The sequence below is a fragment of the Amphiura filiformis genome, chromosome 12 (assembly GCF_039555335.1).
Source record: "Amphiura filiformis chromosome 12, Afil_fr2py, whole genome shotgun sequence".
In the NCBI taxonomy this organism is placed as follows: domain Eukaryota; kingdom Metazoa; phylum Echinodermata; class Ophiuroidea; order Amphilepidida; family Amphiuridae; genus Amphiura; species Amphiura filiformis.
Genome location: NC_092639.1, coordinates 18,158,976 through 18,183,162, shown reverse-complemented (window position 1 = coordinate 18,183,162; position 24,187 = coordinate 18,158,976). Strand labels below are relative to the sequence as shown.

The 24,187-nt window shown below is 36.8% G+C and overlaps 1 protein-coding gene across 1 annotated transcript in view; it reads right to left on the bottom strand.

Moving 5' to 3' along the window:
• Positions 1–24,187, bottom strand: part of LOC140166680 (uncharacterized) — a 55,869-nt gene that overhangs the window by 6,434 nt on the left and 25,248 nt on the right. Inside the window, exons 5-9 of the mRNA XM_072190178.1 lie at positions 20,904–21,103; positions 19,520–19,576; positions 2,002–2,076; positions 946–982; positions 167–355 (exon numbers count right to left, since the gene is read on the bottom strand). Coding sequence (XP_072046279.1) covers positions 167–355; positions 946–982; positions 2,002–2,076; positions 19,520–19,576; positions 20,904–21,103 — 558 coding nt within the window. The remainder of the gene's footprint in view (positions 1–166; positions 356–945; positions 983–2,001; positions 2,077–19,519; positions 19,577–20,903; positions 21,104–24,187) is intronic.

The following is a 24,187-nucleotide window of genomic DNA, read 5'->3' as shown; positions in this document are numbered from 1 at the left end:
TCATACATGCTATTTTTCACATGCTCAATAGACACAGAGGATGAATTTGAGTTGTTCTTTCATACATATGACAGGCCTATGTAAAGGAACACTTTCCCATGCTTAACACAATTTGGTTTAAGTATGGACTTAGGTGGCTTTTGTATTCATATATTCATATGCTTACCGTGCGTAACTTTGACGTCATTGCATATCTCATGGTATTCCTTGCTTGCGATCAGTTTAGCTTGGGTTGGATTCCACCAATCGATGAGTTTCGAGTCGTACCGAGTCATCAGAGAGTTGCCGCCGACGGGGCAAGCCTGAAGGTGGTCCGTTACCTCCTCTATTCCTGTCTTAGATCCTGTGTCATATACTGGGGTACCCAAAAATGTGGTTTTGTTACATGTTGATGTGCAGCTTGGATTTCAAAACAATGTCTCTTGAGTATTCCTTCACTTAGAAGATTCAATTAGGTCTTAAATTGAGGCTAAATTTATTCTACAATACTCATGTTTTAAAATAATTTTAATTATTTTCTTATGACGTTGGCATGAAATGTGCCAAGGGTGGTTGAGGATTAAGAGGGGAGGATTAGGAGGAGGATTCGTATCTTAAATTTGATCTAATACCTCCATTAAAAATATGAATCTAGTAAAACAATGTCTAAATGAACTCCCAGACATCTGTACCAAGTAAATAAATACAAAAGGTCATTTAAAAGACTAATACTTATTCAGAATGATTGTAAATGTGAAAAAAGAGGTGAGGTTAAATCCCACCTACTTTGTGATTGTTATTGCCTGCACTCTCTCATTTTTTAACCGATTTCCATAAAAACGGTGTCAAAATGATCAGGAGGATGAACCACTTCAAATGAGACGTGTAGGTAAAATGTTTGAAACATTTCATTTTTTTTTACTATGTAATACAAAGGTACCCCAGGTTGTGACACAGGACCCTTACCTTTCAACAAGAGGCCATCCGCAAATAAAGCGTCTACCTACACAGAGGAATAAAATAGCCTACAGGGTGAGTCTGAAAGAAGTGTACTCGGCTCGAAAAATATGTTGCTTGAAAACTAAAATGACCCGCACATGAAATCGTGTGCGCTGTAATAAATCAGCTTTCACATAGGCCTCTACTTAAAAAAAATCCAATTGACCTTGCATATAGGCCTAATATCACATTTTTGTTTGAAACTAAGAAGGGGGGGGGGGCAAAATTGACAAATTGTGGGCAAAATTGACGCAAAAAGTGGAACTTTATGTAATTTTGGATGTTTTGTATCAAAATGGGGGGGCAAGAAAAATTAATCCCTCCCCCGTAGCGCCACCACTGTACGTAACGGCATAATATTTTTAAAATAAGTAATGAATATGCTAAAGGCACTTTAGGGGGTACTACACCCCTGGCCAATTTGTGCCTATTTTTGCATTTTCCCCAAAAGTTATAGCACATTGGTGACAAGTAAGATATGTATATTATAGGGGCAAAGACTACAACTACTGTACTGAAAATTCAGCAACTCAAAGCAATTAGTTATTGACTTAATGATTAAATATTGGTTTTCCCAGAGTTTTGAATGTAACTCCACAACTGTTGCCTGTGCTGAAATAAAATATCCAGAGCAGTAGTTGTCCCCAACTACTTACTTGTCCCCAATGCGCTAAAATTGTTGAGAAAAATGCACAAATATGCACCAAATTGGGCAGGGGGGTAGTACCCCCTTAACTTTCCGTTAATGCTCGGCTGAAGTTTATGTTCGACTGTCTAAAGGGTGATGGGCGTCGTTGTCAAGCTTCACACCAACCTTCGAAATTTTTCAAAAGGGAAACATAAGGACCAGTGACTGAACAGAGTCACCCATTCAGTTAACCTCATTTAAAATTCACACTCCCTATGTGGGAGATTAAGGTCATGTCTTCCACAGGGTCTGATTTTAACTGCAATATCCTATTTATACCATGTTATGAAACAAAATGCGGATCTCTTAATGAAAGACGAATTCATTATTCTCACCGTTTCGTCTTTCAGCCATTCCAAAATCTGTGGAAATCGGCCACGTCGTATGTTTTCTGTTGGAACTACTGCTCCCTGAAGTAAGAAAAGGGGTACGATAATTATCACAAGCCTGAAGCTTATGAATTTTAGTTTTAAGTTTGACCAAGCGTCTTATGGTATTTTACAAGTTGACCTCAAATGACTTTTGACCTCAGTATATGACCTTGAACACCACCAATAGACAAGGCTTCGCATAGTGCAGCTATGACCCAAATTTGGTTGCAATAGGATTTGAACTGATCAAATGAGACCAACTTTTAATTTACAAGTTGACATCAAATGACCTTTGACCTCAGTATTTCACCTTGGATACCACCAACACAAGAAGTGTTTATGGTAAAATGAAGTTGTGGTGTACCATATGCATCCTTCATGTTTTTTCAGACAACAAAATCGTGTTATATCCTGAAAATAAATTTTGTCATTTATGTTACATGAATGGAACTGTCATGCTATGTGAAATTGTTATTTCTTCATATTCTATTGTGCATAATGAGATGATGTTATATTTCTCATGTTATATTGTCAATCTCCTATCATACAGTTTGACAATCAAATACACACTGTATATTTGATAGTACCCTTCTTCATAGGATATGTAATCTATTATATTTAAATAAAAATTGTTTATTGAAATTGGTAAAGTTGAAATACTCTGGTGGTATCAGGTGTGATTAAAAATGGTGGTTGTTTTGATGAATGTGACACATGAAAGGGGTAAATAGCCCATACATCCATAAAAGCTCAAATTGTCACTGGTAGTCTGAAGTAGAAAGTTTATAGTATTACTGATCTGTGATGTGTGCAATGCATTCATAATATTTGGATATAATACTTATTATATTTTGATGGTTGAAAGTTAAATTACCCTGAATGATTGAAAGTATTATTGAAATCTTCATTCATTTGATAATCGGTTATACATGTGACATGTAATAATGGTCTTGGATATGAAATGATGTATTTCCATTCTCTTGTATATATTTTGTCATTATTGATATAATATGATATTATATGCTGGTCATGATCCCAAGTTTAACTTTTTATATATTTCCACTTAACATGGTGCTTGTCAAACAGACACACATTATGAATGATGTTACAATTATGATTCTTATGAAAAATATAATATGGGCCTATATGACGCATGATGTATGATTGTGTAAAATATATTGCCATTATTAATATATGCTGTTTGTTGGTCATGTTCCCAAGTTGAACTGCTTGTATCTCCTTCTAGTGTGGTGCTTGTCAAGCAGGCACACATTATGAGTGTTGTTACAATTATGATTCTAATGAAAAATATAATATTTGCCTCTATATGGTATAGGATTGTGTACAATATATTGCCATTTAATTATGATATTGTTTGTTGGTCATGTTCCCAAGTTGAACTGCTTGTATCTCATTCTAGTATGGCTTGACAACCAGACACGCATTATGAATGATGTTATACCATTATGTTTCTTATGAGAAATTTAATATGGGCCTATATAACGCAAGATGTATGATTGTGTACCAATATGATGAATGATATATATATGATGTACAATGTATCAAATTTTTTGATATATGATACTGTTTGTCGGTCATGTTCCCAAGTGGAACTGCTTGTATCTCATTGTAGCATGATGCTTGACAAACAGACACACCTTTTAAGTGTTGTTACAATTTATGCTTCTTATGAAAAATAGAATATTTGTCTCTATATGGTATAGGATTGTGTACAATATATTGCCATTATTAATATATGATATTGTTTGTTGGTCATGTTCCCAAGTTGAACTGCTTGTATCTCATTCTACTATGGCTTGACAACCAGACACGCATTATGAATGATGTTATACCATTATGTTTCTTATGAGAAATTTAACATGGGCCTATATAACGCAAGATGTATGATTGTGTACAATATATTGCCATTATCAATATATGTTTTTATATAATAGGTTGAATTTGCCTAGATTATCTCAGGAGAATTTTGATAATGTGTTTGGTAAATTATGATAAATATGACAGGTGAAATTGGGTATGTTTCGTACATCTATTGGAGAGTTAATGGTTTTCTAAAATGTGTTGTTTGTGTACATGCACATTAATGTTTGTTGTATGACATCTCTAATACAATAATCCTGTCAACTATTATAAAATGATAATATGATAATTCTTACAAATATATGATATTCTGGTTGAATATGAATATTATCTGAAATGAATTGTTTCTATCTTCCTCACTTGTCTTTTACACATGAAATTATCTTTCTATATTCCTAAGTCGTTCTAGTTGTGCCATCATTTGTCATAATGATTGACAACCAGACACGTTGAGGACCATGTCTTTTGTGAGAATCATTTTATTTATTTTTTTGTTGAAAAATTGCCACCTACATGAACATGTATCTTGGGTTCTTGTAAGTACCAATATTATTGTAAGATGAAATTGATGATATTAAATGATGTGGGTAATCCCAGGAAATATCGAATGTATTGGTAATGTGTTTAGTAATCTTTGATGAAAATGACTTGTGAAGTGTGTATGTTACATTGCCATCACTAGTAGACTGAGATGACGAGTTAGTGGTATTACAGTACAAAGTTGTTATACTGTACAGCTTTTCTCTAAAATCATATCATGATATTAATGGTGCACTTTAATGGTCATGTTGTTACAGTTATGTTTCTCTCAATGATAAACTAAATAGGCCTATTGGGCTATGTTAATTATTATAATGTTATAATTATTTGGTTGAAATGATGAGGCTGACATTGTTATGGTTAAACACATTTATGATTGCAAATACTGCTTATGTGTTTGGAATATCTGATGAGTGTGACAATATATAACTTATATTATGTTATAACTTTGTTGTTGTATACATACCTTTGTACTTCAACAATTCAGCTTGTAGTATGGTGTTAGATTTAAAACTTATTTCTGTATGATGCAGGTAAAGTGAAATCTAATTCAAATCTTATTGATCGCTGTAGTAACAGCATCACTGAGTAATTTTTTTCCTATTTTTCTTTATGTCTTGTGTATGCAGTGTATGTTCCCATCTTGTTAAAAGAAATCATAGAAAGCTAACGTGTAAATTATGTATGAAATATGTTCATAAATGCTGTAGTAACCTAACCGCAAAAGAGTTTAGATGTAGTGACACTACTAAATATTGGCATTGTGCTAGTTGTAACGAAAGTCTTACATTACCTTTTAATCATATAACCAATGAATGTGAATTCCAACTTCAACTATACAGGTGTTTTGAAAATGGTGATCTAAACACTGACCATGTAAAAACTCACTTTGAGAACATGAAGTTTAATCCTGTTGATGACAATGTAGGTATACCTGAAAATATTTATTGTAATAGTAACTCGAAATATTATTTCGCTGATGAATTAAAAGATACTGCTGGTATCAACAGTAACAATTTAACAATGCTTTGTAGTAATGTAAGAAGTGTAAAAAAGAATTTTGATTCACTCACAGAGTTACTGTCAGAAGTCGACATCAATTTTCAAGTCATTGGACTTGTTGAGACTTGGTTGGAAGACAAGCCTCATGATTATTATCATCTTAAAGGCTACAACCTTGAAGTATGTAACAGAATTAATAAGAAAGGCGGTGGTGTGTGTATGCATGTTGAGGAGAATATTGTTTATAATATGAGAAATGATATCAATGAGCTTAATTGCCTCAAAGACACAGAATCTCTGTTCATTGAAATTGAAAAGCACAAATCACAAAACATTGTCATTGGTGTGGTATATAGGCCACCTGACCAGAATATGAAAGATTTCAACAAATGTGTTGATACGATATTGTCTAAAATCACAGGTCAAGAAAATAAGCTTCTGTATATAATGGGTGACTTTAATATAAACCTGTTAAATAATGACGTCCATGAATCAACTGGCGAATTTGTTGACATTTTGTCTTCATATTCCTTGTATCCGAGTATCATCAAGCCAACTAGGATAACACGTACGTCAGCAACTCTTATTGATAATATATTTACCAACAATTATGCTAAGCAAACCTCTGGTATCTTAATAAGTGATATAAGTGATCACCTACCTATATTTGTATCTACAGATGTAAGTGTCTATGACAGAAATTCCAGTACTGTCGATATAGAAATCAGGGACATGAGTAAACATAATATAGATGTACTTAAAGACAAACTGAGCCAGGTTGACTGGGATAATGTGTGTGAAAACGAAAATGCTAATGTATCATACAACAATTTTATAGATAAATTCCAAGAAGTGTTTGAAGAATGTATCCCCAAAAAAGTGCTTAAAAAACATAATGCTAAAAACAAGACGCCAAAGGCACCTTGGATAACCTGCTCATTGTTGAAATGTATACGCAGGAAGAACAGGTTGTATAAAAAATCTATGCAAAAACCTACTGAAACTAATGTATCTAAATATAAGATGTATCGAAACAGATTAAACTCCCTATTAAGGAGAGCAAAACAAAACTACTTCAGTTCTCAACTGGATAAAGAAAGATACAATATGAGGAATACCTGGAAAATCCTGAACTCAATACTCAGAAGTCCAAAAAAGGTACAATGTCAAAAGTTTGTAAGTAACAATAAGACCTATACTGAGCCTAAAGAAATTGCAAACAATTTTAATGAATTTTTTGCCAGCATTGGACCAACATTAGCTGGATCAATCAAACATCAAGGTAAAGATTTTAACCAGTACCTAGCTAATAGTTGTAACTCTACATGTTTTTTCCAACCAACAGATGAAAATGAAATCTTGAAAATCATCAAAAAACTGGGTAACAGAAAAAGCCCGGGTCATGATCTTGTAAAATCTGACTTAGTAAAATTGGTTGCAGCTGAGATTGTGTATCCGCTTAAATTAATATTCAATAAGTCGCTCTCAGATGGAATTGTTCCAGATACCTTAAAAATAGCAAAGGTGGTGCCAATTTATAAGAAAGAATCTCCTGAATCATTTGGTAACTACAGGCCTGTATCTGTGTTGCCTTGTTTTTCCAAGATTCTAGAACGAATTATACATGATAGATGTTGTAACTTTTTAGATGCCAAAGATATTCTTTACAACAGACAGTATGGGTTTAGACATAATCATTCAACATATATGGCGGTATTGGATTTTATTAAAGATGTAAATAATGCTATTGATGATAATATGTACACTGCTGGTATTTTTATGGATTTATCGAAAGCTTTTGATACCATCAACCATGACATTTTATACACAAACTATATCATTATGGCTTTCGTGGTGTATCTCATAAATGGTTTGAAAACTACCTGTCAAACAGAAAACAATTTGTATCCTTTAATGGTGCTCAATCATCATATGAAAATGTACTTTGTGGAGTGCCACAAGGGTCTATCCTTGGTCCTCTTCTTTTTATTATATATATGAATGATATATGTAACACATCAACACTTTTATCATTTATACTGTTTGCTGATGATACAACAGTATGCTACTCTGCTAGTAATATACAAAGATTATGTGATACTATGAATGGAGAGTTAAAAGAGGTTGTAAATTGGTTCAAATGTAACAAACTGTCTTTAAATGCCACCAAGACAAATCTTATGTTCTTTGGAACACCTCATCAGACTAATGATATTACCAATGATTATCAAATATATCTTGATGAATGTAAGTTGACACGTGTATATAATGCAAAATTTCTTGGTATTACTCTAGATCATAACCTCACATGGAGGTCGCATATAAATAGTATTTGTAAAACATGCTGTAAGAATATTGGTGTACTAAACAAACTCAAACATTTCTTACCAAAACCCAACATGTACCAGTTGTTCTGTACCCTTATCTTACCATTCTTAACTTACGGTATAATATTGTGGGGCAATGCCAATAAAAATATTTTGGATAGAATTGTAAAGCTTCAAAAAAGAGCTGTATAAGGGTCATCTCTAACAGCTCCTATTTGTGTCATACAAAGCCATTGTTTGAAAAATTTAATATTCTTGATGTGTATCAACTTTATAATAAGGAATTGGGTCTATTTATGTACAAATACCACATGTGTCTATTACCAAGATCTTTTGATAATACTTTCATCAATATGAAGTCTATCCACAATTATGATACAAGAGGTAAAAATGATTATCGGGCCGAGGTCCATCGACTTAATAATGTTTTGTCACTTGGCCCTAGGCTGTGGAATAGCTTACCAAAGGAAGTCAAAGAAGCAAATTGCATCTCCAAATTCAAAACTGGTATTATTAGAATCGTTAAAGGTGATCACTAACTCTTGATTATCGCATTCATGTAATAATTCTGTTTTTACTCTATTGTACAAGTTACTGAAGTTGTTACATATAAACACTTTTAAAAAAATCGCATTAATTTGCCTGGTTAATGTATATAAGTGATATTCAAGATGGGTTCTGTGCTGTCTCTTTTTTTTCTGTTTTTTACTGATTGTTTTTTTCTTTCTTGTGTAAATATCTAAACTTATATATTATTTAATGTAAAGGTGATGCATTGTCTTTCAGGCCTTTGGCTTTGTAATGCATCTACCTCATCACATCATTATTTTCAACATTGTTTATATCTGTTATGCTGATTATGTATGTATTGATGATGATGAAAAAATAAAATGAATGAATGAATGAATACCCATAATGCAGTTGAGGGTTTACATAGTTCAGCTATGACCCAAATTTGTTTGCAATAGGATTTGAACTTTGAACACCAGCAATAGATGAGGGTTCCCATAATGTAGCTATGACACAAGTTTGATATAAAATTGGATGGTTTGAAACCAATAGGCATACTACCAATTTATGAGATTTAAAATATTGGACGAGCGTAGTCGATTCCAATATTTTAAAACTCATATTGTAGTATTTGGTGAAACAAACCATCCAATTTTATCATTATTATGTTTTCAGATTTTTTACTTTGAAATAAGTTTAAAATTAGTCTGTGTTTAAATTAGTTTGTGTTTATCGTAGAACTCTAGTAGGTTCGCAGGCATGCAGCTTCCAAGTTCATGATGGCCAGCAAAATATAGTAACATTCGGTGCAGCTGCAATATTTGAAGGATTTACCAATGCTAGCAGTAGAGTCTAGAGAGACTGACACCTGTGTTGGCACTATGCTGGTTTCATACTTTCCTGCCACTTGCCGCGCCGCTTTGGCAACAATTTTACAGCACCAGAACCCCCTACGGTTTAAGCAGCAAGCCAAAAGCCTATATTAATCACTCGACGTGTTTGCTCAAAGCGACAGATCACTAGGTCTAAGAGTTCAATGTAATTTCAAGTCAACTTTGGTTTCATATTATCATCCTGCTGCCGTTAAGCAGGGTGCCGCTCCGCTTGCAGAAAAGCACAAGCGGTGCATGAAACGGCAAACGGCAGAAGGTATGAAATCAGCATTAGGCTAGGCCTAAGACTAGCATGACTAGGCTTGGGCTAAAATTCAGGCCTAGCTGATGAATGCATGAGTTTTATATTCAAGAAAAAATCCTCCTCACATAGTCATCGATTTGGCAGCTGCATCGGCTAGCAGTTCTAGTACTACTAATAGAACTAGCACCAAGAGACGTTGGGTTGATTAAGGCCTAGGCTAAGCTTGGTGATTTGTGTTGTCTAATCATCTCTAGAGAATAAACCTACCTTTCTAGCTGCACACAATGCAAATTGCAAGCACATAAGCATGTCTTGTGCATGTGTGCAACTTCCAAAATAAGCTTACTTTTGTACTCTCTTGGCCTTGACTCCTTTCTCATTTATTGTACTCTAAAAACATGAACAAAAATTAGCTCAAAACACTAGCTGTCATCTTTTTTCTACTTCAATTTCTAAAACAATTTTTGGAATCTTGGATACCACTAACACGAGAAGGTACCCATATTCATAATGCAGATATATAGCGCGGATGACCCAAATTTGGTTGCAATATGGATTTGAACTGTTCATATGAGATCAGGTTTTAATGTAAAATTTGGGTTACAATACGAATTGAAATGTTTATACGAGACCAAATTTTAACCAAAAGTCTTAAATGATGGTGACCTCAAATGACCTTTGACCTCAGTATATGACCTTGAACACCACCAATAGATGTGAGTTTCCATAGTTTAGCAATGACCCAAGTTGGATGGTTTGAACCCAATATTACAAACTTATTGGTCGAGCTATGAGTTTTAAAATATTGAACGAGGCGTAGTAGAGTCCAATATTTTAAAACTCATAGCGAGACCAATAAATTAAATTTGTAGTATTGGGTGAAAAAAAAACCCATCAAATTTTATCATTATTATGTTTTCAGAATCTTTACTTATCGTAGAAGTTGACTCTACTAGGTTCGCAGGCATGAAGCTTCCAAGTTCATGGCCAGCAAAATATAGTAACATTTGGTGCAGCTGCAATATTTGAAGGATTTACCAATGCTAGCAGTAGTGTGTAGGCTAGAGAGACTGACACCTGCGACACTATGCTGGTTTTATACTTTCCCGGATACTTCCCTGCCGCTTGTCGCTTTGCTGCTCTGACAACGGTTGTATTGTACTATGCAGCCGCACCAGAAACCCCTACAGTTACCAGTAGCAAGCCGAGATATCAATCGCCGGGATCAATCGCTCTACCAGTTTGCCCAAATCGACAGATCGCTAGGTCTAGGAGTTGAATTCAATTTCAAGTCAACTTGGAGCTGCGCCACTCTGACGTACCGTATGAGAACATTAAATGATTTCTGGCGGCGCCGAGCAGCAACATTGACTTTATATTCATGCTGCTGCCTTTCAGCGGGGTGCCGTTCCGCTTGCAGAAAAGTACAAAAAAATTAAAAAACTTTTTTTTTAAAAGTAAAAAAAAAATGTTAAAAAAATTCTCTCTTTCACAGTGAAAAGAGAATGTAAATTAAATGGAACAGCCAGTGGGTATGTAATTTCACTGGAACAACCTAATTGATATCGATATCAATATTGACGTCACAGATTCGATTTTACACACTCTTTCACAGTGAAGCTATTCAATTTGATAGATTGAAATTCACAATCCAGTTAAAAACGTCGAGGTTTTCCAAAGTTTAAAAAATAACGGTTAGTTAATGAAATAACGGTTAGTTAATGAAAAACAAGAAGTGAAATTTAGCAACGCGACGAGGTTTATTTGCCCGTAATAGAGTTCTATTGTATCCGCTATTGTATCTGCTATTGTATCCGCTATTGTAGTCTATTCAAAAAACTACTGCAAGAATCGCGGCAATCCCTGATGTTGCTGGTGTCTACCGCCGGCGTTTCGCATTTATTAACATTCAAAATGATCCGATACTCTTACATTTATAGACTTAGTAGTGCTTTTTATATAATATTCAGAAATTGCAATTATGAAAACTACAAACTTTGAAAGTGAAATATATTTACCATCGAAAATATATCATACTTAAATTCTATAGAATCTATAGATACCCAACCCAGAAGTGCCCATTTATTTTCTTAATTTTTGAGTGAACACGATAATGCGATTGATTTTCTTACACGTAAAATACGGCCAATTCAGAGAGAAAATCTTGTTTCTCGTATAGGGCCTACTATACTATAGACATTTTCTTCTTGTTGGCTGGCTGCTGAGCTACATCTTTTTACTAATTATAGATACATCAAAACGTATTCCCATGTTGAAAGTGTACAAGCTATTTCTACATGCTTTAAAGAGAGCACAATTGAATTTCATTTAATATAACTATTTTTTATTTTAATAATACCCCATACCTAACAAGAACATAAGAAAATATTGTAAAGGCCATAAATATACGCACTCATGCATTAAGGAGACAAACATGATAAAGTTAATCTGTTCTTTGCATTCTCGTTCATTAACCTTTGGAACATTTCACATGCATGATGTTTGCATCAATCCTTCTCGGCAATCTAGGGCCATAGGCCTATAGTAATTTAAATCGTGAAACCGTAGAACGATCTTTTGGTCAGCATAGATATTGAATAAAATTGAATCCAATCACATCAGTTCAAAGCTACACCCTTTTTTGAAATACTGGTTACCAGCGGCATAAAATGAATTGACAATAACTTGAAATTTGGACATTTTGAGATAAACCCATATCATGGGTAATGTGAGGGCGCTCTTTTCATTGGTGACATCCTCAAATCACCACCATGCCACCAAATAATGAAAAGTAATTGAACAAAATGATGTTGTTCAACGATGTTTTAATATAAAAATTTTACACTGACTCTCTCTATGTGCCATATCCAGTGACGTGGGCGACCATGGAATGCCAATCTATCCTGTTCTTTGCCAATCTCAACAGCTTGATGTTATCTACACCCGTCCAGGCTGCGATACTCTGAAGATATGTTGTCCTCTGGCGCCCTCTGTCTCTCCTTCCATTAATCTTCCCCGTAAGAAACAAACACTCAAGATCATCTTTCCTCATACAGTGGCCCAGGAAATCAAGTTGCAGTTTCCGGATCTTCCTCAGGAGCGTCCGTTGCCTGTCAGCTCTATGCAATACTGTTTCATTTGTGGTGTGACTAGTCCAAGGGATCCTCAACATTCGTCTGAGGAACCACATTTCCGTTGCTTGCAATCGATCTTCCATTGCCTTTGAGACTAGCCAGCTCTCCCAACCATGGTGATATTCAAATTACAAAGGAGGGTGCTCATCCTTGTGAAAGTCTCTTTTGCTATTGCAATTCTCCTATTGATTTCTCTGTCACACCTCCCATCTGTTGTGATCCAGCTTCCCAGATAGCTAAACCCATCAACTTGCTTCAGATTACCCTCATGGATTTTAATGTTGCAGATAGGAGCATCCTTTTGCTTTGTAACTACCAGACACTCAGTTTTCTTGCAGTTGATGAACAGTGCATTCTTCTCACTTTCAGTCACAACTTTGTTGACTATTTGTTGAAGATCTGACTCAGATGTAGCTATCAGGACAGTGTCATCGGCGTACCTTAGATTGTTAATATTTCTCCCACCAATCTTCACTCCTGGTAAATCCTCCAGTTCTCTTAGTATCCACTCGCTGTACAAATTGAATAAATCTGGCAAAAAAACACATCCTTGCCGCACTCCTTTCTTGATTTCAACAAGCTCCCCTACATCATTGCGCTCTCTGATGGCTGCTGTCTGGTTCCAATACAAATTTCTGATAATTCTCAGGTCTTTTCCATCAATATTAATAGCTATTAATCTCACTCAAAATATTCTACAGTTCCTCATGTTTTACGGTGTCAAATGCCTTGGTGTAATCAATAAAACACATATACAGGTCTTGCTTCATTTCTATCGCCCTCTCACATAACATTCACAGCATGAAAATTGTGTTCCTGGTTCCACAATCCTCCACAAAGCCACACTGCAGATTTGGTATTTCTGGTCTGATTTTATTTCTTGCTCTCTTCATCAACACCTTCAGCAGGATCTTCACTGCATGACTCATTATGCTTATTGTCCTGTGTAACTCACATAATATAGCTCCAGGTTTCTTTGGTAAAGCGATAAAGATGGACTTGCTCAGCTCTGGAGGAATTTCACCTGAGTTATATATCTCATTCAACACTTCTTCACTATCCCCAACTCATCTAAGTTCTTAATCAGTTCCACTGCTAACTCATCAGGACCAATTGCTTTGTTGTTCTTCATATTGTGAACCACAGATTGCACTTCAGATTGCAGAATATCTGGGCCATCCATTTTCCGATTGATAGTTGGCATTTCACCTCTCTCATTATCAAATAGTTCTGAGATATATTCAGTCCATCTTTTGATGAGCTGGTCCTTCTCCACAATGATATCTCCATCCTTCGACTTGATACATCCAGCTGAGGTACACCCCTTCTTTCCACAAACCTCTTTAATAATCCTGTGCATTTCTTTGGGGCTTGCTTCTCAAGCTCATCGCATCTGCTGTTGAACCATGATTCTTCTGCATCAAGACACTTCTTCTTGACCATATCATCAAGTTCCTTGTACTTGTTTTAATTTTTGACCTTTTGTATCTTCTCTCTTCCATCAAATCTAGAATGTCTTTTGTCATCCAGCTATGTTTATTTTGCCTTTTCCTTGGTGGAATCACTTCTTTTGCAGTTTCCACGATCGACTCTAGGAAAATCTGCCATTTGGTATTGTCTTTGTCCCCTTCATCTTCCAGCACCTCAAATATGTTGCTCACTTTGAGTTTGTACATATCTCTGATGTTGCTGTCTTCTTTTAATGCTGCGAAGTCAAGTTTTTTAGCACCTATTTGCTTCCGTATTTTCTTGAGCTGCGAATGAATTTGACTGATAACTGGCACATGGTCACTGCTGATATCTGCACCCGGGTAGGTCTTTGCTTCCTTCACTGCATTTCTAAACCTCTTTTTAATGGTGATTGCAAGATTGAAAGGTTTTGCAGCTAGTTTAACAAGCACTACTCTGTCTGACACACCCCAATGACCTATCAGACTCCTCGTAGTAACTTTATCCAGCAAAAACTGCTACTCCCCTTTCATGAGTTGTGCCCCCAGAGAAAATCACTGTATATTCTCCACTGACGTTTCGTACAAAAGTACTTTATCAAAGTGAGCAAAATAGAGAATGTCTGCGAGCGCGGAAAACAAAAATGAGAAACGCGATGTTAAAAGGTGCGTACTAGAAATGGCGCAACACGCAAATTAAAGCAGCGCGAGCGAAAGCGGTCGCAGACAAACTCTAGATATTAAAAGAAATGCAAAGAAAGAGGAAGAGAGAGTGATGAAAATAAAGGAAGAAAGAAAGTAAAGAATGAAAAAGAAAGAGAAAAGAGCAAGAAAGAAAGAAAGAAAGAAAGAAAGAAAGAAAGAAAAGAAAGAAAGAAAGAAAGAAAGAAAGAAAGAAAAGAAAGAAAGAAAGAAAGAAAGAAAGAAAGAAAGAAAGAAAGAAAGAAAGAAAGAAAGGAGGAAAGAAAGGAAGGAAAAGGAAATGAGAAGAAATAAGGGTTTGGAGAAGGCCAGTGACTTTAAGATCAGACGGAATATGGGGAATCTCGTTTTTGTGGCGCGTGATGGGAGTGTCACGGTTGTTTTTGCTCACTTTGATAAAGTACTTTTGTACGAAACGTCAGTGTATAATTTTATATTAAAACATCGTTGAACAACACCATTTTGTTCAATTACTTTTCACTTTTTACCATGCGATGTTACGTGGGACTCTTAACTTTTTCTGCACCAAATAATGAGATTTATATATTTTCTAAGACATTAGATCTGTTTAATAATTTATTTTATTCAAAAAGAAAAACATCTGGTGTTCAAACTTTTTCTCGAAACAGCGATTTTAATTTCAAGTTAGATCATTTTACCAAATCAGGGCCGAATTAGGCTGTTTAGCTTAATCATGTGAAGTGACCTCTTGAAATGATATCACACTGATCAGACTGATCTTTATGTTATTACAGTGAGGCCCACATAGAATGTTCAACACAAAGTGAACGATGTTATAACTTGGAGGGCTAACAAACCAACACCGCCAAATTCGACTGACGTGTGTACAACGTGGGAAGCTATGAGGAAATTGAACACTCGTTGTCTGATCATGCATGTGTTTATGGTTCGGATAGCGGTTACTTAGCAGCTCTCGTTCTGCTTGGGGTTATTGAATACACTCTATATATAGTCATCAATATGTCGTTTCCAGTCCCTGGCTGAACTATTGGGTTCAGCTATTATTTTTAATAATTCTTACCCCATGCAGCTGATTGGGGTGGTTACGGGTCGTTAAAACCACTAACCGCGAAATGAGGATATCGAACTAGTTTGCCCCGCAGGGCTTAAAAGAACCACAAACCGCGAAATATGGATATCCAACTAATTTGCCCCGCAGGGCTACAAAAAACTGCTAACCGCGAAATATGGATATCCAACTAGTTTGCCCCTCGAAGCTTAAAAAAAACCACTCATCGCGAAATATGGATATCCAACTAGTTTGCCCCGCAGGGCTACGAAGAACCATTAACCGCGAAATATGGATATCAAACTATTTCGCCTCGCATGGCTACAAAGAACCACTTACTGCGCAATATTTTTTTATCTCAAAAAAAGAATTAATATCTACCAAAAAACGTTTCAAAACGTAAAAAGGGGCCAAAGTTTAAAAAATCTTTCCTGTGTGGCTTTTCACCCTTTTTAAACTTGGTCCCATTTATGAAAGTTTCTAAAGACCCATACGAAGTCATCTTTAGGCTACTTGTTTGTTTTCTTAGTTGTCAGTGTTTATTTTGTAGAGTACATGAATTAATGTTCGTGCGTGATTGAAGTTTTTCCGTAAAGACGTTATAATGTATTTTGATTTAAGCAAAAGTAGCAAATACTCACTTTTGAACAAATTCATCAGAACTGTTCCATAAAACTGTATATTTTTTCATATACTAGTCCAGTTAAAACACACTTACGTGCAGACGTTTCGATAGCTATCAGCTATCTTTCTCAATGCTACTGTTGATGTGATGATCGTTGAACAGCTGTTGTTGATTGCTGCTTGGCAACGGAGTTGCCAGACGATTTCTCCATCAACAGGTCGTCAAAGATGTGACTTAGGTTGTACTGGCCCTCGTCTCGGTTCATTGTGGTGCCTTGTTTTCTGATAGTGATGGCCTCCTTTATCCATCTTGTGTATTTGTCGCTCTCTTTACCAACGATCTTTGCCTCATCCCAATTGATGACATGATTATTGTCCACAACATGGTCAGTTATCGCTGATTTGTGGATGGTTGACTGCGATGCTTTCCTGTTGGCTCTAGTGCGGATGTTAGTAGCAACTTTCTCTGCCTCATTTCTGTGTTCGTCTAAGCGCTTACCGAATTTTCTGCCGGTTTCACCTATGTAAGTAAGGTCACAGTTTTTGCACGGAATTGAGTAAATGACGTCGGTAGAGTTGTGTGGTTCGCGTTTATCTTTGGGATGGACGAGTAGATTGCGTAAAGTACTGTGGGGTTTCATTGCGGCATGAATGTTGTACGATTTCATGATTCTAGCAACGCGCTCGGACACCCTTCTACATACGGTAGCGTCACCAAACCTCTGGATTTTTCACTGTCGTCTTTACTAGATTTCTTTGCTTTTTGCTTGGGGTGGCCATTTTACTCTTGACTTTTTACACACACCAGTCCGGGTACCCACACTGTTTTAGAGCACCTTTAATTATCCTTTCCTCATCTTCCTTATCCTGATCTTCCGTGACAATTTTATCTTTCCTGTCAAGCAGTGTGCGAACTACACCAAGTTTTTGGTGAAGGGGGTGGTGGGACTTGAAGTTCAGGTACTGGTTGGTGTGTGTGGCTTTCCGATATACTAAGAGCTTCACGGATCCATTTTCGCGGCGAACGATAAGCGTATCCAAGAATGGTATCTTTCCGTCGACTTCCTCCTCAAAAGTGAATTTGATTGACTGCGTATCGTCCACTTGGTTGAGATGGTCAGTAAGCGGCTTAACTGCGTCTTTGGCTACTACTTCCAGGATGTCGTCGACGTATCTTTTCCAAAACTTGGGCTTACATTCAATGGGGCTGTCATGATGGCTGCTTGCTCTAAGAATTCCATGTAGATGTTGGCTGCTAATGGGGATACCGGGCTACCCATCGCCGCTCCGAAGCGCTGTCTAAAAAATCTTACCGCGAAACGTAAAGTACGTGGTGGACAAATTAAAGTCTAAGAGCTCAACTACATCCTCCGCAGTCAGATTGAAACCTTGCGATTGGTTATAGTCTTTGAGCCAGCGTTCTTTCTTGACTCTTTCCTTCACTATTTCTAATACTTTGCTGATGCGAGTGCAAGTAAATAACGCGACTACGTCGTGGGAATTAAGTATGTCCCCTTCGTCTATGAGAATATCCACAAGCTCTTTTGCAAGATGACTTGAGTTCTTAACATGATGCACTGTGTTCCCTACCATAGGGGCTAGGATATCCGCAAGCCATCTCGATGTGGCATAGCCAATCGTAGATGTGTAGTCCACTATGGGTCTAAGGGGTGCATTTGGTTTGTGGATTTTTGGAGTGCAGTACAGCCTGGGAATATTCTCGGCAGTCGGGTATAACTGTTTATATTTTCCAAACGTGATCTTATCTTCCTCATTTAGTCTAGAAAGAATGGCTACAAGCTTTCTCTTATATTTCTGTGTTGGGTCTGATGGCAACTCCTCATAAGTTTTTGTATCACCGAGCAAGTTGTTGACCTTCTCATTGTATTCATCTTTGTCTAAAATAACAGTGGCGCTCCCCTTATCGGCAGGCAAAATAATGATGGAATCTTCTTTCTTTAGATCTTTAACCGCCTGTCTCTCGTCTTTACTTAGATTTGACTTGGGAGGCTTGGTAGATTTGAGCGCACTCGCTACTTTAGCTCTAAGTTGAATCGCTTCCGGGTGCGTAAGCTTTCTACACGCTAACTCAGTGGCAATAACAAACTCATCGCTACATACATTAGTCGGCGAAACCGCGTAATTCAGCCCTTTCGCAAGCACATTATTCTGATTATGACTTAATTTATACTTAGATAGGTTAACTACCCACTTTTTAAGCTGTGTTCCAGTGAGGTCGGGTTCCGAAGCACCAGTAGGCAAGCCGTGTGTTTGACTTCTTGTTTTGGTCTCTCTCTGCCAAATTCTGCAGCTTCCGTACATGGCGACATTTTTGTTTTCTCAAAGTGTTCTCGCGAATTCTCGTTAGGTGGGACGAGATTTCTTTGTCCAGCTCCGATTTCGCGGGAATTACGGCCTTTAATTTCTTTTCTAAATCCGATTTTTGACCTTTTAAATTGTCCAGTTTATTATTTATGACTCTTACTCTTTCACGAAGTAGACTGCGCTGAGCTTGCAAAATAATGTCTTTGGCTTTCTTGGTGTTGATCGGGCACTTAAGTTTGAGGCGGTGTGAGGCTTAGATCGCGGCATCTGAGAGTGTACACAAGATGGTTGCGATGACGGGCGATTTTACGTTCACAGTTTTCTAAGTCACGGAGATGTTTCACGGTGGTTTTTCCATAAATATCCCGAAGACTCTTGAACAAATTCATCAGGACTGTTCCATAAAACTGTATATTTTTTCATATACTAGTCCAGTTAAAACACACTTACGTGCAGACGTTTCGATAGCTATCAGCTATCTTTCTCAATGCTACTGTTGATGTGATGATCGTTGAACAGCTGTTGTTGATTGCTGCTTGGCAACGGAGTTGCCAGACGATTTCTCCATCAACAGGTCGTCAAAGATGTGACTTAGGTTGTACTGGCCCTCGAAAACAAGGCACCACAATGAACTGAGACGAGGGCCAATACAACCTGGAGAACATCGTCTGGCAACTCTGTTGCCAAGCAGCAATCAACAACAGCTGTTCAACGATCATCACATCAACAGTAGATTGAGAAAGATAGCTGATAGCTATCGAAACGTCTGCACGTAAGTGTGTTTTAACTGGACTAGTATATGAAAAAATATAAAATACTCACTTTGTTAAATTCTTCATCGTCTTGTGCGATTCTGCGCCTCATGTACAGATGTAGGGCCTATATATGCAAGTTGACAGACAGTCAATTTACTAAGTATATATAATACTCTACTACTCTCTATGAACAAGCAATATAATAAAACATAAACCTTCAAATGTTTTGATAATACATAGCCTATGCTTTTAACAGTCTTAAACCTAATTGTAGAAATTAGGACTCGTTCTTCATGTTATTACTACTTTTCTGAATGGGACCAAGTTTAAAAAAGGGTGAAAAGCCACACAGGAAAGATTTTTAAACTTTGGCCCCTTTTTACGTTTTGAAACGTTTTTTGGTAGATTTGATTAGGGGAAAACTATTCCAGAGGGAGTATGTAAATTAAATGGAACAGCCATACACAAAAATAAGTACAGCTTGTCTGTACGCAGTGCGATAATACTCATACATATGAGGGAGGCACTTATAAAATCACACAACGCCATTGTTTGCTTAAATTATGTACACACTGGAATTAATTACATTTATGTACAGGTATTCCATAAATGAGCTGCCCTGTTCATATGATAATTATTTTACTACATGTTCTGATATACATGACTACAAGACAAAATGACCTAAATTTGACCCAAAAATGTAATGCGATCAAGCAAAATCAGTCGGAACTCGGGAATATTGATTATCAGATATAGCCAAACAGAGGTAATATTTCCTTTTGTTTCCTGTTGTTTTGGAAATCTTTAATTGCTCATATCTTTGGGACGGGTTGTTCAACGGGTTGCCACTGACAGTGTTGCCAGAACTTCATGGTGAGTATGGGCCCAATTGGGTAGGTTTTGTTAGTACCGCTATGGTAATACCAAATTTTACATTGTGTATGGCACCCAATTGGGAAACAAATTAATGAAAGCAGTCCAAGTTGTAAAATAGTTGGATCCATTTGTGAATAATTGAGTGTTGATTAAAATATAGGGACTAAAATTCTGAAAACATAATAATGGTTGCAATAGAATTTGAACTGTTTATATTATGAGACCAATTTTCACTAGATACTACGGACGGACATTGCTAAAACAGTATGCCTCGCGGTGATGGCATAATAATAATGAACCATATGGCTTCAATAATGGACCTTCATTTTGCAAATGTTTCCAACCACCTGCGTAGACCTGTGGATAAACATATCCTTCTTTTTGCTTCTGGATTTTTAAACTAAAATAATAATATACACAATAATAGTGTCAAAATGATCCCCTAAATAGCTTCAATATGGTCGGCCTTCATTTTGAGGGGGCCGCGAACCCATTGACTGGCTCCCCCACTTCCAAGTTCGTTCCACCGCCGCTACTGTGCGAGTAGGTTGGCCAGGCTTTTTAACCCTACTTACAACAATTCCTTTAGCCTCTGCAAGGCAATCTTCATTGGCATAGGTTCCTCTGTCGAAGAAAGCAATGGTCTTTCCGGTTATATTTCGCCAGTCGAAATTCCTGGGATTTCCTGGTAGCGTGACAAATGCCTGGTGCGGGGACACGGTGGATTGATCGGAAAAGGCGAAGGTACGTCGTCGCTCAGTACTAGATCGATATCCTAAAGTAATAATAATAATAAAAATAATAATATATAACTATCCGTCGTTTTATCTTATCAGTTTTTGTTTCCGTATCCGTTTTTGTAAGTCATTGTTATTCTGAAGTGGTTGCCTCCCAATCTTTTATTCTAGCCTTTACTAATAATTTGAAGCTCGTGAATTTCAGTTTTCGTTTTGGTAAGTTATGTTAATTTTTTACATAAAACCTTGAGATGAGAAGTTGGGTGCTAATCTAGACAAAAGAAGAGTCTAAATTTACGGTCCTAAATTCGCGGTAAATTGTACGGCTTCAATTTGTGTTTGGTGTATATGCACTTACGCCTAGGCGTAAGTAGCTCGTAAAAATAGTCTTGCATTGAAATATATATTAACAATGTTGCCAAGTTATAAGCAAAAGTCTTTCATATTGGCGATGAAACGAGCGTCTGAAATAGCCAAATATCTCCCAATGAGGCGCGTACAAGTGGCGATTTGGTAATCATGTTTTATGTTGAAATGCAATACAAAAGAATTCCATTGGAGCAAAGATACTTTATTCTATTCATTCGTAACAATGGCAAGCTAATCTGATAATTGGTTGGGCCTATAGACGAATCCAACGAGCCAAGTCATGGTCAGGATTTGGTCGGCCATATTTGGTTCCCCGCATGTACCAAACAGGTGTTGTGAGTGCCCAATTGGGTTGATTAAACCCGCTTAAAATTCGATGTTAGATTCTTTTGTGTTGAAAACTGTCATCAGTCTTTTGTCTACGTGTAACATGGGTGATAGAATGCAGTTGAAAATACACTTTAAGGCCGCATCATATCACATTTTAGGTGAAATAACTGGGTCCCCGTCGCGGCTATGGCTGTCTCTGAGGAGTAGGAATGCGTGAAATTGGATTCGTCTGTATGCAACTGAGACTTGGGTTTATTTTAAATGTTCATTTTTGCAGAGCTTATTTTCAGTCATGGATTATACTGATAAATTTCACAAGGGAAGGGGAGGGAGGGGATACTTGAGACTGAACAAGTGAGAGTGGGAGGGAGTGAGGAAGAAAGAGAGGAGAGGGAGAGACGGAAAGACTAGAAAGAGAAGAACTCGACAGGAGAGAGAAGGGACCGGGGAAAGAGTGGGGAGACTGATCATTCGGAGAGGGGGGAGGAGGAAGCAAAATTGGGAGATAGACATTGATGGCGACACTGCGGCCCTGCACAGGTGCATTGGAGTGCGACATGCTCATAAGCGGACTTTTGTGATTTAAGGGTTTATTTTCAACGTTTTTACAGAAAAAGTGGACCTTTTCATTCGGATTGGCATTTTGCCATAATAATGTGAATCAATTTAACAGTGTTAACGGCTAGACCATGAAAAACACCGGTGTTAACACCAGTGTTCCATAATCTTTTATTGACACAGGCATCCACTTCTATTGAAATAACGGATATCCAACTAGTTCGCCTCGCATGGCTACAAAACACCACTTACCGCGCAATATTTTTACCTCAAAAAAGAATTAATATCTACCAAAAACGTTTCAAAACGTAAAAGGGGCCAAGTTTAAAATTCTTTCCTGTGTGGCTTTTCACCCTTTTTTAAACTTGGTCCCATCTATGAAGGTTTCTAAAGACCCATACGAAGTCATCTTTAGGCTACTTGTTTGTTTTCTTAGTTGTCAGTGTTCATTTTGTAGTGTAAATTAATTAATGTTCGTGCTTGGTGGAAGTTTTTCCCTAAAGACGTTATAATGTATTTTGATTTAAGCAAAAGTAGCGAATACTCACTTTGTTAAATTCTTCATCGTCTTGTGCGATTATGCGCCTTATGTACAGATGTAGGGCATATGTAGCAGGTTGACAGACAGTCAATTTGCTAAGTATATAATAATACTCTACTACTCTTTATGAACACGCAATATAATGAAACATAAACCTTCAAATGTTTTTGATAATACATAGCCTACGTCATATTGCACCGCTTTCGAAATGATATGGATTTATCTCAAAATGTCCAAATTTCAAGTTATTGTCAATTCATTTTAAGCCGCTGGTAACCAGTATTTCCAAAAATGGTGTAGCTATGAATTGATGTGATGGGATTCAATTTTATTCAATATAGTATCAGAGAGTAGATATTCTTGAGAGGGCACTCTATTCACGTGGTTTCTTTTCCAACGCTAAAAGATCACGAATTTTGGTGGTTTGCAAATGAAAAGTGTCCGCACTATCGATTGATTACGTAACTGTTATGAATAATTTATTAGGTTTTTCAATGCAATCGCCTCGACCTATTAATACATATTATCTGTATTATCAAAGTACTTGGAATAGCAATACGGTGAGTTCATGCACTGAATATGACAATACGGTATATACATCGTATATAAAACGACTAATAGATCCTACTATCATGGCGTCAGGTCAATGTTCATCATATCCCGTATGTTTCTTAAAATTCATTCATATTTGAGACAAATTGCTGTGCCCATTTTATAGGTGCACAGGTAGATCCGTGTTTTTTTTTTTTTTCATTTCCTTTTAATGAAATAATTAAGGTTTCCACTGCACGGGGACCACAAGGGCGATACTAATTTTAATGCTATATTTTCAAAACGAATACGTGTTCCCGGTTGGCTCTATAGCGATTTCACAGAAAAGGTATTTCTAGTGCAATGCAGCGTCGGACTCTAGCTGATCGGTTTCACGATTTAAATGACTATTCCCTGTCGTAGTGCACGTTAGTAACCATTGGTTACTGCTCCAAGCATACACCTCATACACCTGTTCCGAATTTTGATATGCCATAGGCTTTGTGTTGTGATCATTTCGATCAGTGGTTCGTAACAAAGAAAGCGTGATCCAGTTGGCCTAGCAACGGTCATATTATAACGTGCACTACGACAGCGAATAGGCCTACGCCCTAGATTGCCGAGAAGGCATTGATGCAAACATCATGCATGTGAAATGTTCCAAAGGTTAATTAGAATGAATAGAACAGCTTAACTTTATCATGTTTGTCTCTATATGCATGAGTGCGTATATTTATGACCTTTAAAATAATATTTTCTTATGTTCTTGTTAGGTATGGGGTATTATTAAAAT